Below are 17,397 nucleotides of genomic sequence, written 5' to 3' on the forward strand. Positions count from 1 at the left end.
TTTAGTAGAGATAGAGTTTCACCATGTTGGCCAGGCTGGTCTCGAACTTCTGTCCTCAAGTGATGTGCCTGCCTTGGCCTCCGAAAGTGTTGGGACTACAGGTATAAGCCACCGTGCCTGGCCTCCTGTGTTTGTTTCCAATATGAGTAAAATAACGGATTCAGATACAGCAGATATTGGGGATGTTAGTGGAGAAGACGGGCCTTAAGTTACCAGACCATATTCTTTTTTTTTTCTTCTGGGACGGAGTCTCGCTCTGTCGCCCAGGCTGGAGTGCAGTGGTGGGATCTCGGCTCACTGCAAGCTCCACTTCCCGGGTTCATGCCATTCTGCTACCTCAGCCTCCCAAGTAGCTGGGACTACAGGTGCCCGCCACCACATCTGGCTAATTTTTTTGTATTTTTAGTAGAGATGGGGTTTCACTGTTAACCAGGATAGTCTCAATCTCCTGACCTCGCGATCTGCCCACCTCAGCCTCCCAAAGTGCTGGGATTACAGGCGTGAGCCACCGTGCCCAGCCAAGATGCTTCTCTTTTTTTTGGAGACAGAATCTTGCTCTCTTCACCAGGGTGGGGTGCAGTGGTGCCCTCAGCTCACTACAGGCCCAAACTCCCAGGCTTAAGTGGTCCTCCTGCCTCAGTCTCCTGAGTAACTGGAAATACAGTTGCACACCATGATGCCTTACTAATTTTTTTTTTTTTTTTCAAGAGACACAGTCTTGCTATTGTTGCCTAGCTTGGCTGGGCTGGGGCATGTCAGAACCTTTTTTTTTTTTTTAAGAGAGTTTTGCTGTGTCGCCCAGGCTGGAATGCAGTGGTACTATCTTGGCTCACTGCGATCTCTACCTCCCGGGCTCAAGCAATCCTCCCATGTCAGCCTCTTGAGTAGCTGGGACTACAGGCACACACCACTATGCCTGGCTCATTTATTTACTTATTTTATTTTTGAGACAGAGTGAAGCTCTGTTGTCCAGGCTGGAGTGCAGTGACACAGTCTCGGCTCACTGCAACCTCCGCTTCCTGGGTTCAAGCTGTTCCCTGCCTCCCAAGGAGTTGCGATTACAGGTGCACGCCACCATGTCTGGCTAATTTTTGTATTTTAGTAGAGATGGGGTTTCACCAGTTTGGCCATGCTGGTCTTGAACTGACCTCATGATTCACCCACCTCGACCTCCCAAAGTGCTGGGATTACAGGCGTGAGCCACCACGCCCAGTCAATTTTTTTATTTTTTGTAGAAACGAGGTTTCACTATAGTGCACAGGCTGGTCTTGAACTCCTGAGCTCAAGTTATCCTCCTACCTCGGCCTCCCAGAGTGCTGGGGTTACAGACGTGAGCCACAGCGCCTGGCCCAGATGTGAAAAACTTTGAATTCTAAAGTTGCTGGCAGGCCAGGTGCGGAGAGAGCCCTGGTGGTAGCAGCCTGTGAGGATTGTTATCTGTGTGTAAGGATAGGCGTACCATCATCCCTTCCTCTCCTTCCTTCACACGTGTGCTTAGCCTTCATCTTCACGACACAGGCAGATTTAGCTTGGTTTTTTCTGTTTTTTTCAGAAAGGGTCTTGTTGCCCAGGCTAGAGGGCAGCCTTGACCTCCCAGGAGGCTCAAGTGACCTACCTCATCCTCCCGAGTAACTGGGACCACAGGCGCACACCAGCACGCTTGGCTTTTTAAAATTTTTGTAGAGACAAGGTCTCACTCTTTTGCCAGGGCTGCTCTCAAAATCCTGGGCTCAAGCTGTCTCCCTACCTCAGCTTCCCACAGTGCTGGGATTACAGGCATGAGCCACTGCACCCAGACCACTGCTATTTTTTCTCAACCTCTGTATCTTATGTGTCTCTCTCTCCCCTTCTTTCTGTCCCTCATTTTCTCAGCATCCTATGACCCATACGATGACTTTAGGCCTCTGTAATTTTTAGAGAGGTCTTTAGGAAACAGCAGAGGGGCCAGTAGGCAAGCTGTTCCATCTGTAAGTGAGGTCAGGCTGGGCCTGAAAGAGGCCCTGCGGCTGGACTTGCGTGGGCTTTGGTCAGTAGATGGCCTGCGGACATTTTTAGGGAACCCAGTACAACCCCCAGGAGCATAATTTGAAAGTTCCTGATACTGTATAAAATGCATAAATGGTGCGGGGGCTCAGGCCGGGAATTAGCTGGGCATAGTAGCGTGCACCTGTGGTCCCAGCTACTCGGGAGGCTAAGGTGGCAGGATCCCCTCAGCCCGAGAGTTACAGGCTGCAGTGAGCCATGATGGTGTCACTGCACTCCAGCCTAAGTGACAGAGTGAGACCCTGTCTCAAAAAATAAAAGATAAAAAGCATAAATGGGCTTTGGAGCCGGATAGTTCTGGGCTCAAATTCCCAGCCCTGTCACTAACTGTGCCACCTCTGTGGCACATGTATCATGCCATTTCTCTAAACTGCTGTCTTTTGATTTGTAAAATGAAAGCATTTCCTGTATTGCAGGATTATGAGGATTGGAAAATACCTTATATTTTAATGTAATATAAAGTTATATAAAATGCCCTCTGCTATATAATTATTCAGTAAATAGTAGTTGGTTTAATAAAACCAAATGAACTGAGTATGCTCAGAATTCAAATACTGATACTTAAAGGATGGTCATAAAACTCTTTAGTCCAGTGGCATCTGAGGCTGTATTTCACCATTCAGCATTTTGCCATGGGGTGAATCCATTCATCAGACTGACCTCTGAAGTTTCATAGTAGGATAGGAATATATCATAGATTGTTAAAACTTTATATTTCGGCCAGGTACGGTGGCTCACGCCTGTAATCCCAGCACTTTGGGAGGCCAAGGTAGGCAGATCACGAGGTCAGGAGATCAAGACCATCCTGGCTAACAAGGTGAAACCCATCTTTACTAAAAATATAAAAAAAAATAGCATCTGAGTGTGGTGGCGGCGCCTGTAGTCCCAGCTGCTCGGGAGGCTGAGGCAGGAGAATGGCGTGAACCTGGGAGGCGGAGCTTGCAGTGAGCTGATATCCCGCCACTGCACTCCAGCCTGGGTGACAGAGCGAGACTCTGTTTCAAAAACAAAACAAACACTTTATATTTCATTTTGCAACAAGAGACATTACGTAAATACATGCTGAAATGCAGGGATTTTTTTTTTTTTTTTTGAGACAGAGTCTCACTCTGTCGCCCAGGCTGAAGTGCAGTGGCCAGATCTCAGCTCACTGCAAGCTCCGCCTCCCGGGTTTACGCCATTCTCCTGCCTCAGCCTCCCATGTAGCTGGGACTACAGGCGCCCCCCACCTCGCCCGGCTAGTTTTTTGTAGTTTTTAGTAGAGACGGGGTCTCACCGGATTAGCCAGGATGGTCTCGATCTCCTGAACTCGTGATCCGCCCGTCTCGGCCTCCCAAAGTGCTGGGATTACAGGCTTGAGCCACCGCGCCCGGCCTGTTTTTGTTTTTTGAGGCAGGGCCTGGCTCTATTGCCCAGGCTGGAATGCAGTGGTGTGATCTCAGCTCACTGCGGTCTCTGCCTCCTGGGCTCAAGCAATCCTCCCACCTCAGCCTCCGGAGTAGCTGGGACTCTGAGCGGCTACCACCACACCCAGCTAATGTTTGGATTTTTTGTAGAGATGGGTTTCACCATGTTACTCAGGCTGGTCTCAAACTCCTGAGCTGAAGCAATCCATCCACGTATGTCAGGCCCACCAAGTGCTGGGATTGCAGGCATGAGCCACTGTGCCCGACCATAGTTGGTTTTTTTGACCCCTCATTGGGTAATGATCAGGTAACAAGCAGCATTGAGGGAGCAGCAAGGTCTGTCCAATGGTGGGATAGGGGGGCTGGGCAGGCAGTAGCTTGTCAAATAGAGCTTGCTTAATGAGATAGGGGTTTTCTGAGAGCTAATTGGATTTGGAGTTTTGACCTCTACCTGCCCATATGGGAAAAGGCTTGCCTTGGTCAGGAAGTGATGGGAACAGTTGATTTTCTAGGACCAAGTGACCTATGCTTGCCATGATCACTTTCTGCTGTGCAAGCAGTAATAGACCAGGACGTGTGCAAGTGGGCTGGGGGATTGTGCTGCTGCCGTATGCTAAAGACGGGAGAAGGCGGCCGGGCACGGTGGTTCACGCCTGTAATCCCAGCACTTTGGGAGGCCAAGGTGGGTGGATCACGAGGTCAGGAGTTTGAAACCAGCCTGGCCAAGATGGTGAAACTCCATCTCTACTAAAAATACAAAAATTAGCTGGGCATGGTGGTGGGCACCTGTAGTCCCAGCTACTCTGGAGGCTGAGGCAGGAGAATCGCTTGAACCTGGGAGGCAGAGGTTGCACTGAGCCGAGATCGTGCCACTGCGCTCCAGCCTAGGCAAGAGAGCAAGACTCCATCTCAAAAAATAGAAAAAACACAAAAAAAGAGGGGAGAAGGTTGCTTCTCCTCGGACAGGGTCTGCGGAGCAGGTGGAAAGCCGAGGGTAGCGAGTACGAAGAAAGGGAATACTAGCTCACTCCGTGAAGTTGGGAGTGCTCGTTCAGAGACACTTGAGATTTCCAATAATTACCATTTTCCTTTTTTAATCAAAAAGTATCATTATCTGGGATCCTGTTTTACTTTCTGTATTCTCTATTTTTCTGCACTGCTAAAAACACTTCTTCCTTCTGCCTGCATTAACCACAAGTAATCGGTCTGGTGGCTGGGGCTGGGGGGGCAGCAAATGGTCATTTCTGTAACATCCCTAGAGCAATCACACGGGCAGGGTGTGCCTAACCAGAGAACGGAGTTGTGCAGCTTGCATTCCTAACTGGAAATAAAGTGCTCTCCTTATTCTCCTCCTGCAGGTCGGTGAGCTGGTAAAGGTTACGAAGATTAATGTGAGTGGTCAGTGGGAAGGGGAGTGTAATGGCAAACGAGGTCACTTCCCATTCACACATGTCCGTCTGCTGGATCAACAGAATCCCGATGAGGACTTCAGCTGAGTATAGCTCAACAGTTTTGCTGACAGATGGGAACAATCTTTTTTTTTTTTCCAACTGCCATCTATACAATTTTCTTACAGATGTCAAAAGCAGTCTAGTTTATGTAAGCATTCTGTTACCTGTGATCTTTTTTTAGACTGAACTACTCCATTCCTAGTCTTATGTACCATATTCAGGGTACGAACTGGAGGGCTCGTGTGTTAGCTTCTGAAATTGGCAATTGGAGGAGGTAGTGGCCATGCCTGTGTGTATCAGAAGGGATAGGTATCTTGCCTCCTTTCTCTCAGGCAATGCAAATCACCCTGTGGAAAACCGATGGACAGGAAGGAGTATGACACACTGCTTACCCTGATCATTCAGTGATTTTGTTTTCATTCTGGAACCATCCTATCAAATGGCGCAGACTGTTCCCTTCCACCCCCATGAAGTAATCATGCACTGTGTGAATAGTATCAAGCAGGACTGCTTTCATGATATGGAGCATGACCAGCGTATGACTCATTCTGACATTTCAGATCCTAAGAATTCTAAGAACACTACTAAAAGCATTTGTTCCCTCCTAGTCGATGCTTCATACTTTTTCTTGGGATTCTTTTACCCCTTAACATTCTTGTCCCCCAAACCTGTGAGTAGGTTAATTCCTAAGATAAGTGTGTATTTTCATTCCAGGTGAGAAGCAGAATGTACCGAGCACTTTATTCAGTGCGTAGCTTTAAGCCAGTGTTGGATTCACTAAGTGGACAGCCAGTCTCCCAGCTCTCTGCCTTCCCCTAAAGGGTCGTAGTAGGTCACCCTTCTACAGCAGTTAACTAGAGTCCTAACTAATGGGATCCAGCAGGGCCATTTCTCCTGAAGGCCAGTATCCTATTAGGAGACTCTTGGAATTCTTAGGTTCTACTCAGAGTGGAAGGAGCAATCACCTCTAATACTCTGTGGAAGGTTTTGGGGCCAAATTCTGCCCTCTGCATTCTGTGCGACTTGTATAAAAGTCAAGTTAGTATTACATGAGTTTGGGGTAGGGTTAGTGCTTTGAAAATGTTGAACTGGCCGGGCGGTGGCTCACGCCTGTAATCCCAGCAGTTTGGGAGGCCGAGGCGGGTGGATCACGAGGTCAGGAGTTCGAGATCAGCCTGGCCAACATGGTGAATCCCCATCTCTACTAAAGATACAAAAAATTAGCTGGGCGTGGTGGTGTGTGCCTGTAATCCCAGCTACTTGGGAGGCTGAGGCAGGAGAATTGTTTGAACCTGGGAGGTGGAGGTTCCAGTGAGCCGAGATAGCACCACTGCACTCCAGCCTGGGGGATAGGGCGAGACTCTGTCTCAAAAAAAAACAAAACAAAACATGTTGAACCAATCGTGAATTACTTATGTATTACTTATTTCTCATGAGAAGAGTAATGCTGTTGAAGTACATTACATTATAAACTGCCTTCAGTTTTGGCTTTTTATGTTCAGGTTTAGTTTATAAATCGATTTAAGTATGGAATGATTTATATGGGGTCAGGTGCTCCAAAAAATAGACTTATGAGACCAAAAATGATCTAGGCTATTTAGACTACAGCATGAGACTTCCAAGTTAGTTCCCAGTCTATAAAGGCACTTACTGGTCTGTGGTGTGGTATGACCAGTAGAAACACCTTCTAGTTTGCTTTGGACCTCATTTTGGAAAAATAATCTACCTTTCTAATTGTTCTACATAGGTTAATATGATAAATTTGCATTCTTTGAACCCATGCCAGATTGTGGTATCCGAGTGACTGGCACATTGCCTAACACACAGTGTGCACGTATTTGTCTGAGTGAATGAGGAGACTGAGAAACTGGTGACGTGGCACAGGGAAGCCAGCTGGCCCAGGATTCCATACATGACCACAAGCAGACTAATGAGTTGACGCTAATTTAATGTATTTTTACCTCACACTAAGGTCGTGCTTGATAAAGACATTAAACTCAACTTGTAAAAGATTAGCACGGTGCTGTGCACAGAGTGGGTGCTCAGTAATGTTGAATGAACAGGTTTGTAATCCTAGATGTAATTCCATCTGACTGCTTTGTTAAATTTTCAGTTAGAACATAGAGACTGTAAAATCCAGATACACATTAAATCTTGTTTTCCTGAAAGTGTGGCATCTAAAATATTTGTAGAAAAACATTGTCGCAACTGATTTGAATGTTCCTATTTTCTTTTCCTTTGACTTTGATATTGGCTTGTAATGTCTCTTTTCATCATATGTAATATCAGTGGAACATGCAGCGCTACTCAAGTCCTAAGGATTCCTCAGTGATCGGTGGTCCAGAGCCGTTCCATGAACCGCTGGCCTGGATTTGGCTGTTGGGTGTGGCAGTTAATGCACCTCAAGAAATCAAAGGATGTCTTATGTCTTCCCAAAAAAAGCAAATGCTGAAATCCTATTGGCAAAGTAAACTGAAATTGGCTGCTATATTTTATATAATCATTTCTGCAAATCCCGTTTTTGGAATACTAATATTTGCCATGGTTAATTCTTATTAATTTGTTGGAATTGTTTATTGTTAATAATGCAAATAGATAATTTTTAATTATCCACAAGTAACATTTCACTATTAATGGTTTGAAATAGGTGATAAGCAAACCAATTTGAAATAAAATATAAACATGTGCCATTGTATTATAACACTATACACTTTCTTGACAGTTAAATTTTAAAAAACTGTGTTTCGTAGCATGTATTGTATGTGTTTATAGTTTACATAGCAAATAAACATATGGCCAAATGTTTGGCTTGCTGATGTTTTGGAAAAAGGAATCTTTGAATATTTTTCACAAAAAAGCTAAATCTTTTTTTTTTTTTTTTGAGACGGAGTCTCGCTCTGTTGCCCAGGCTGGAGTGCAGTGGCATGATCTTGGCTCACTGCAACCTCCGCCTCCTGGGTTCATGCCATTCTCCAGCCTCATCCTCCCGAGTAGCTGGGACTGCAGGCACCAGCCACCTCGCCTAGCTAAATTTTTTTGTATTTTTAGTAGAGACGGGGTTTCACCGTGTTAGCCAGGATGGTCTCAATCTCCTGACCTCATGATCCACCCGCCTCAGCCTCCCAAAGTGCTGGGATTACAGGCGAGAGCCACTGTGCCCGGCCCTTTTTTTTTTTTTTTTTGAGACAAAGTTTCACTCTTGTGGCCTAAGCTGGGGTGCAGTGATGCGATCTCGGCTTACTGCAACTTCTGCCTCCCAGGTTCAAGCAGTTCTCCTACCTCAGCCTCCCGAGTAGCTGGGGTTACAGGCATGCACCACCACACCCAGCTAATTTTTTGTATTTTTAGTAGAAATGGGGTTTCACCATGTTAGCCAGGCTGGTCTCGAACGCCTCACCTCAGGTGATCCGCCTGTCTCCGCCTCCTCAAGTGCTGGGATTACAGGTGTGAGCCACCACCGTGCCCAGCAAGAGGTAAATCTTTACACTTAGGGAATAGGAGGTATGTGCCTTCAGCAGCCTACAGTCATGTAATTAGAGAAACAATTTTACAAGCTCTGTGGGTGCTTCTTAAAGATGAGAATAGGCCGGGTGTGGTGGCTCATGCCTGTAATCCCAGAACCTTGGGAGGCTGGGGGGCGGGGGGGGGACCGCAGATCAGAAGGTCAGGAGTTCGAGACCAGCCTGGCCAGCATAGTGAAACCCCGTCTCTACTGAAAATACAAAAATCTGGCTGGGCATGGTGGCTCACGCCTGTAATCCACCAATTTGGGTGGATCACAAGGTCAGGAGATCATGACCATCCTGGCTAACGCAGTAAAACCCTGTCTCTACTAAAAGTACGAAAAATTAGCTGGGTGTGGTGGCGGGTGCCTGCAGTCCCAGCTACGTGGGAGGCTGAGGCAAGAGAATCGCTTGAACCCGGGAGGCAGAGGTTGCAGTGAGCTGAGATGGCACTGCTGTACTCCAGCCTGGACAACAGTGAGACTGTCTCAATAAAATACAAACATTAGCCAGGCGTAGTGGTGCATGCCTGTAATCCCAGCTACTCGGGAGGCTGAGGCACATGAATTACTTGAACCTGGGAAGTGGAGATTGCAGTGAGCCAAGATCGCGCCACTGCACTCCAGCCTTGGTGACAGAGCGAGACTCCATCTCAAAAAAAAAAAAAAAAAAAAAGATTAATCAATAGTGAGATATACAGGTACAGATTTTTTATTTTTTTTGTTTGTTTGAGATGGTGTTTCACTCTTGTTGCCCAGGCTGGAGTGCAATGATGTGATCTCGGCTCACTGAAATCTCCACCTCCCGGGTTCAAGCAATTCTCCTGCATCAGCCTCCGGAGTAGCTGGGACTACAGGCGTGAGCCACCCACCATGCCCAACTAATTTTGTATTTTTAGTAGAAATGGGATTTCTCCATGTTGGTCAGGCTGGTCTGGAACTCCTGACCTCAAGTGATCCACCTGCCTCAGCCTCCCAAAGTGCTAGGATTACAGGGGAGAGCCACCGTGCATGGCCTTTTTTTTTTTTTTTTTTTTTTGAGACGGAGTCTCGCTCTGTCGCCCTGGCTGGAGTGCAGTGGCCGGATCTCAGCTCACTGCAAGCTCCGCCTCCCGGGTTTACGCCATTCTCCTGCCTCAGCCTCCGAGTAGCTGGGACTACAGGCGCCCGCCACCTCGCCCGGCTAGTTTTTTGTATTTTTTGGTAGAGACGGGGTTTCACAGTGTTAGCCAGGATGGTCTCGATCTCCTGACCTCGTGATCCGCCCGCCTTGGCCTCCCAAAGTGCTGGGATTACAGGCTTGAGCCACCGCGCCCGGCCTTTTTTTTTTTTTTTTTGAGACGTAGTCTCGCTCTGTCGCTCAGGCTGGAGTGCAGTGGTGCGATCTCAGCTCACTGCAAGCTCCGCCTCCCGGGTTTACGCCATTCTCCTGCTTCAGCCTCCCAAATAGCTGGGGCCACCACGCCCAGTTTTTTGTATTTTTTAGTAGAGACGGGGTTTCACCATGTTAGCCAGGGTGGTCTCGATCTCCTGACCTCGTGATCCGCCCATCTCGGTCTCCCAAAGTGCTGGGATTACAGGTTTGAGCCACTGCGCTCGGACTTTTTTTTTTTTTTTTGAGACAGAGTTTCACTGTTGTTGCGCAGGCTGGAGTGTGATGGTGCTATCTCAGCTGGTTGCAACCTCTTCCTCCTAGATTCAAGTGATTCTCCTGCCTCACCCTCCTGAGTAGCTTCACCCTCCTGAGTAGCTGGGATTACAGGCACGTGCCACCATACCTGGCTAATTTTTGTATTTTCGGTAGAGATACGGTTTCGCCATTTTGGACAGGCTGGTGTCGAACCTCCTGACCTCAGGTGATTCACCTGCCTTGGCCTCCTAAAGTGCTGGGATTATAGGTGTGAGCCACCGTGCCTGGCCTCGTGAGTTTTTTTTTTTTTTTTAAGACGAAGTTTTGCTCTCGTGCCCCAGGCTGCAGTGCAGTGGCGCGATCTCGGCTCACTGCAACCTCACCTCCCAGGTTCAAGTGATTCTCCTGCCTCAGCCTCCCGAGTAGCTGGGGTGACAGGTGCCCACCACCAGGCCCGGCTAATTTTTCTATTTTTAGTAGAGACAGGAGTTCACCATGTTGGCCAGGCTGGTCTTGAACTCCTGACCTCAGGTAATCCACCCGCCTCAGCCTCCCGACATGCTGGGATTACACGTGTGAGCCACCCGCTGCACCCGGCCTCTGGCCTGGTGATATTTTTAAGGGTCTCCATGAGTATCAGTCATAAAATACTGATTTGAGGGGACCATAAGAATCATATAAAGGCCTGAAAGCAGGGCGGGTACCGTGGCTTATGCCTTTAATCCTAGCACTTGGAGGCCTAGGCGGTCGAATCACGAGATCAGGAGTTCGAAACCAGCCTGGCCCATTTGTTGAAATCCTGTCTCTTCTAAAAATACAAAAAAAATTAGCTGGGTGTGGTGGCATGCGCCTATAATCCCAGTCACTTACAAGACTGAGTCAGAAGAATTGCTTGAACCCAAGAGGCTGACAGTGCAGTGAGATTGTGCCGCTTCACTCCAGCACGAGCCACAGGGTGAGACCCTGTCTGAAACAAAACTGTGGAATGGTGTGTTCCTTTATGTAGTCTACAGTATTCATACCACCTGTCATATTTTGTGACCTTGACTTCCAGGTTAAATTCTTTTCCTCTTACAGGTATGAAAAGATGAGAGGGGGCCGGTATAGAAGAAAATGAAAATAACCATTAACCCTGCTAAGTTTGACGGGGGAGGCGAAGGATTTGGCGTGCTGTTGCCACCCATGTTCTGAGGACTATGAAATGGGAGATCAGGTAGCGGGCAGAAAAGAACCAGCCATCTAGAAGTGAAGCTCAACAACAGAGCAGGCCGGGTGTGGTGGGTGGCTCATGCCTGGAATCCCAGCACTTCACCTGGGCCAGGCGGGTGGATCATCAGAGGTTGGGGGTTCAAGACCAGCCTGGCCAGTGTGGTGAAACCCCGTCTCTACTAAAAATACAAAAATTAGCCGGGTGTGGTGGCAGCCGTCTGTATTCCCAGCTACTCGGGAAGCTGAAGCAGGAGAATCACTTTAACCCGTGAGGCAGATGTTGCAGTGAGGAGATCGCACCATTGCACTCCAGCCTGGGCAACAGAGACTCTGTCTCAAAAATAAATAAATAAATAAACTACAAGTACAGAATTAGCCAGGCGTGGTGGCGGGCGCCTGTAATCTCAGCTACTCAGGAGGCTTGCTGAGTAAATGGGAGACTTGCTTGAACCTGGGAGGCAGAGGTTGCAGTGAACCAAGGCCACGCCAGTGCACTCCATCCTGGGTGACACAGCCAGACTCCATCTCAAAAAGCAAACAAGTGGCCAGGCTCGATGGCTCACACCTGTAATCCCAGCACTTTGAGGCTGAGGTGGGCAGATCATGAGGTCAGGAGATCGAGACCATCCTAGCTGACACGGTGAAACCCCGTCTCTACTAAAAATACAAAAAAATTATCCCTGCGTGGTGGTGGGCGCCTGTAGTCCCAGCTACTCAGAAGGCAGAGCTTGCCATGAGCCGAGATCGCACCACTGCACTCCAGACTGGGTGACAGAGCGAGACTCCATCTCAAAAAAAAAAGCCAACAAGCAAAAAAAACTGATATTTAGAAAAAAGGAATGAATGTGGTGGGTGTTTTGTTTTGTTTTTTTTTTTTTTGAGATGGAGTCTTGCTCTGTCACCCAGCCTGGAGTGCAATGGTGCCATCTCAGCTCGCCAAAACCTCCACCTCCCAGATTAAAGGGATTCTTCTGCCTCAGTGTCCCAAGTAGCTGGGATTACAGGTGTCCGCCACTCTGTCTCAAAAAAAAAAAACAAAAAAAGGCCGGGCATGGTGGCTCACACCTGTAATCCCAGCACTTTGAGAGGCTGAGGCAGTTGGATCACGAGGTCAGGAGTTCAAAACCAGCCTGGTCAAAATGCTGAAACTCCGTCTCTACTAAAAATACAAAACAATTAGCCGGGCGTGGTGGCAGATGCCTGTAATCCCAGCCAGTCGGGAGGCTGAGGCAGAGAATTGCTTGGACCCGGGAGGTGGAGGATGCAGTGAGCTGCGATCATACCATTGCACTCCAGCCTGGGCAACAGGGTGAGACCCCATCTCAAAAATAAAAACAAATTGATGGCCGGGCGCGGTGGCTCAAGCCTGTAATCCCAGCACTTTGGGAGGCCGAGACGGGCAGATCACGAGGTCAGGAGATCGAGACCATCCTGGCTAACACAGTGAAACCCCGTCTCTACTAAAAAATTAAAAAAAATAGCCAGGCGAGGTGGCGGGCGCCTGTAGCCCCAGCTACTCGGGAGGCTGAGGCAGGAGAATGGCGTAAACCCAGGAGGCGGAGCTTGCAGTGAGCTGAGATCCGGCCACTGCACTCCAGCCTGGGCGACAGAGCGAGACTCCGCCTCAAAAAAAAAAAAAAAAAAAAATCTGATGATTGCGTTCCCCAGTTGCTCCTGGTTCAACTTGCTTATCTCAATGTCTATGACCATTGGCCAGGCCACAACTCTGGAGGCAATCCTCTCCTCTTCTTGCTCGTAATTTACCAAGTTCTCAGTCCTACACATTTCACTTCCCTTCCTCCCCACTTCTGCCACCCTAGTTCAAACTGCCAGTGCCTCTCTCCTGGATGACCTCAAAAGCCACCTAACTGGGCTCCTTGTCACGAGTTTTGGTCCTTCCCGTCCATCCACATTGCAGCCCCTGTCAGCTTTTGTGTCATCTCCCATTAGATTATATTCTCCTTCGGCCAGTGTCTCCACTCCCTGCAAAGGGAAACAGCTCTTCATGTTCCAGCTCCTTTCCTTCCCAGCCTCATCTTCCTCACTCTCCTTCCAGTGCTCTGGGCTCCAGCCACACTGAATGTCTTGCCCTGTCTTTACCTGACCCACCTGCTCTCTCCTCTGGGCTTTTGGACACTGTAACTCGATCTCATTTTCAAACATCAGTCTTATCTAATGTCCTAATTTGGATTAGGTGCTTGCCCTGTGTCCTGTCTTGCTAACATGCACTTACTGCTGTGACCTCACACTGAACTGAGATTGCCCATGAGTGTGTCCATCCCAAGGCCCCGGCCATTCATTGTTGTATTCCCAACACCCAGCCCTGCTGGACACAGCAGATACCCAGGGGTTGTATTCTGAACCAAAGAATGGAAACACCATAGGTGGGCTAGAGGTCATCAAAAGCCACGTGGGGCTGGGCACAGTGGCTCACCCCTGTAATCCTAGCACTTTGAGAGGCCGATGTGGGCAGATCACCTGAGATTGGGAGTTCGAGACCAGCCTGGCCAACATGGTGAAACCCCATGTCTAATAAAAATAGAAAACTGAAGGCCAGCCATGGTGGCTCACACCTGTAATCCCAGCACTTTGGGAAGCCAAGATGGGCAGATCACTTGACGTCAGGAGTTCCAGACCAGTCTGGCCAACATGGTGAAACCTTGTCTCTACTAAAAATACAAAACGTAGCTGGGCCTAGTGGCTTGCACCTGTAATCCCAGCTACTCGGGAGGCTGAGACAGGAGAATTCCTTGAACACAGGAGGTGGAGGTTGCAGTGAGCCGAGATCATGCCATCGCACTCCAGCCTGGGCGAAAGAGCAAGACTCCGTGTCAAAAAAAAAAAATTAGCCGGGCGTGGTGGCGGGTGCCTGTAATCCCAGCTACTCGAGAGACTGAGGCAGGGCAATCACTGGGACCCCTGAAGCAGAGGTTGCAGTGAACCGAGATTGCACCATTTCACTCCAGCCTGAGCATCACAGCAAGACTCTGTCACAAAAAAATAAAAGTTCATCAGTTAGCTTTTGCTGCAAAGTAAACCATGGCAATCCTTAGTGGCCTGAAACAACAGTCACTTAGTCATCTTACAATTACACAGGTCAGCAGCTGGGGTTGGGCTCAGCGGGGCAGTTCTCCAGGCCTTAGCCAGTTTCGCTCATGGATGAGGTCAGCTGCTGACTGGCGGGGGCTGGCTGGTCTTGGATGGCCCTCAGCTGACAGTTTATCTCTGCTTCATGTGGTCTCCCATCTTACAGCAGGGCAGCCTGGACTGGGGGCTACTGGCAGGGTTCCAAGAGAGCAGGCAGTATTACACTAGGTCTCTTAAAATGTAGCTGTGGAATTGACACACTGTCAGTGCCCTCGCGGGTTCTTTTTTTTTTTTTGAGACGGAGTCTGGCTCTGTCTCCCAGGCTGGAGTGCAGTGGCCCGATCTCAGCTCACTGCAAGCTCTGCCTCCTGGGCTTTCGCCATTCTCCTGCCTCAGCCTCCCAAGTAGCTGGGACTACAGGCGCCCGCCCCCTCACCCAGCTAGTTTTTTGTATTTTTTAGTAGAGACGGGGTTTCACCGTGTTAGCCAGGATGGTCTTGATCTCCTGACCTCATGATCCGCCCGTCTCGGCCTCCCAAAGTGCTGGGATTACAGGCTGCAGACACAGCGCCTGGCCCTTTTTTTTTTTTAATCTTCCCCAATTTAAATCTTTTAACTTAAAAGTAAACTTTATTGTCAAAAATGCAAACTTGGGGCCGGGCGCAGTGGGTCACGCCTGTAATCCCAGCACTTTGGGAGGCCAAGGCGGGTGGATCATGAGGTCAGAAGATAAAGACCATCCTGGCTAACATGGCGAAACCCCATCTCTACTAAAAATATTAAAATATTAGCAGCCGGGCATGGTGGCGGGTGCCTGTAGTCGCAGCTACTCGGGAGGCTGAGGTAGGAGAATGGTGTGACCCCGGGAGGCGGAGCTTGCAGTGAACCGAGATCGTGCCACTGCACTCCAGCCTGGGCAACAAAGTGAGACTCCGTCTCAACAAAAAAAAAAAGGGCTGGGCGCGGTGGCTCAAGCCTGTAATCCCAGCACTTTGGGAGGCCGAGGCGGGCGGATCACAAGGTCAGGAGATCGAGACCATCCTGGCTAACATGGTGAAACACCGTCTCTACTAAAAAGTACAAAAAACTAGCTGGGTGAGGTGGCGGGCGCCTGTAGTCCCAGCTACTCAGGAGGCTGAGGCAGGAGAATGGCGTGAACCCGGGAGGCGGAGCTTGCAGTGAGCTGAGATCTGGCCACTGCACTCCAGCTTGGGCAACAGAGCGAGACTCCGTCTCAAAAAAAAAAAAAAAAAAAAAAAATGCAGACTTGGGGAGGGCAGAAAGATTACACACAAGGCTGCCACTTCACACCTGGAGGGTTGCACAGCTGCCGGGCAGAGGTGCTCCTCGCTTCCTAGATGGTGCGGCCGCCGAATTCCCCTGCATTCTGTTGATCAAAGCAAGTCAGGAGGCCCGCCCAAATTCAAGCAGGCTTTGTCTGCTTGCAGGATCATCATTTTTGTTTTGTTTGTTGAGCTTTGAGACAAGGTCTCATTTTGTCACCCAGGCTTCAGTGCAGTGGCATAGTCACAGCTCACTGCAGCTTCGACCTCTGGGCTCAAATTATCCTCCCACCTTAACCTCATGATTAGTGGGAACTATAGGTGCGCACCACTTCCAGTTAATTTCTGTATTTTTTATAGAGATGGGGATTTCATCATGTTGGCCAGCTTGGTCTAGAACTCCTGAGCTCAATGGATCCTCCTGCCTCAGCCTCCCTTACTGCTGGGAAGTCTTTTTTCGTGAGACAGAGTTTCACTCTACCACCAAGGCTGGAGTGCAGTGGCACAATCTTGGCTCACTGCAACTTCTGCCTCCTGGGATCAAGCGATTTTCCTGCCTCAGCCTCCTGAGTAGCTGGGATTACAGGTACCTGCCACCATGCCTGGCTATTTTTTGTATTTTTAGTAGAGGTGGGGTTTCACCATGTTGCTTAGGCTGGTCTTGAACTTCTGAACTCAGTTAATCCACCTGCCTCAGCCTCCCAAAGTGCTGGGATTACAGGTGTGAGCCACTGCGCCCGGCAGGATCATCATTTTTAATTCAAACGAGGGCATTTCTTTGGCAGGGGTACCTTTTTTAATGAGTCCCACAAAAGTTCCTTATGAGCCAACAGGGCCCTGATATTCAAATGAAAGCACAGAGCTGGTTACTTAAGAATATGCAAGGGCACAAGGTACACAAAGCAGCAAAATGAAGTAAGCACAAAACTAAAGACACAGCTTTTTTTTTTTTTTTTTTTTTTTGAGTCAGAGTCTCGCTCTGTCACCCAGGCTGGAGTGTAGTGGCATAATCTTGGCTCACTGCAACCTCTGTCTCCCTGGTTCATGCCATTCTCCTGCCTCAGCCTCCCAAGTAGCTGGGACTACAGGCGCCGCCACCACGCCTGGCTAATTTTTTTGTGTATTTTTAGTCGAGACGGGGTTTCACCGTGTTAGCCAGGATGGTCTCTATCTCCTGACCTCGTGATCCGCCAGCCTCGGCCTCCCAAAGTGCTGGGATTCCAGGTGTGAGCCACCGTGCCCGGCCAGACACAGCTCTTATTAATGGATCAGAATAAATCAATGAGGAATTGAGAGAAACGGGAGCAAGGAAAAACAACAAAGACTCAGTGAGGTTAATATGTCTAAATTGAATTCAGAAGTCACCAGAAAAACAAAGCACACAAAGTCTGATTTGTTTCTATAAAAGGCAACTCTATAGAGATAGGATTTAGATTAGGGGTTGCCTCTGGCTGGGAGTAGGAATGGAGATTGACTGTAATCGGGCACAAAGTTTGATTTTAGTATGACGGGAATGCTCTAAAATCAGACGGTGTTGATGGCTGGGTAACTCCATCATATACTAAAACTCATTGAATTCTTGCTCAAAATAGGTGAATTTATGGTGTAGAAATTGTATCTCAGTGAACATACTCTCTTTATTTTGTTTTGTTTTTTTGAGACGGAGTCTCGCTCTGTCTAGAGGTGAGGTTTTTACCATGTTGACCCAGCTGGTCTCAAATTCCTGACTTGGGGTGATCTGCCCACCTCCGTCTCCCAAAGTGCCAGGGTTACAGGCATGAGCCAC

The 17,397-nt window shown here is 48.6% G+C and overlaps 1 protein-coding gene across 2 annotated transcripts in view; it reads left to right on the forward strand.

Annotated features, from left to right (window-relative positions):
• CRK (CRK proto-oncogene, adaptor protein) overlaps positions 1–7,716 on the forward strand; it is a 35,428-nt gene extending 27,712 nt beyond the window's left edge. For both annotated transcript variants that reach the window (XM_033185189.1, XM_033185192.1), the window contains exon 3: positions 4,808–7,716. In XM_033185189.1, coding sequence (XP_033041080.1) covers positions 4,808–4,945 — 138 coding nt within the window. In that variant the 3' untranslated portion in view covers positions 4,946–7,716. The remainder of the gene's footprint in view (positions 1–4,807) is intronic.
• The last annotated feature ends 9,681 nt before the right edge of the window (positions 7,717–17,397 follow it).

The sequence above is a fragment of the Trachypithecus francoisi genome, unplaced genomic scaffold, assembly GCF_009764315.1.
Source record: "Trachypithecus francoisi isolate TF-2019V2 unplaced genomic scaffold, Tfra_2.0 Lachesis_group20, whole genome shotgun sequence".
NCBI classification, from domain to species: domain Eukaryota; kingdom Metazoa; phylum Chordata; class Mammalia; order Primates; family Cercopithecidae; genus Trachypithecus; species Trachypithecus francoisi.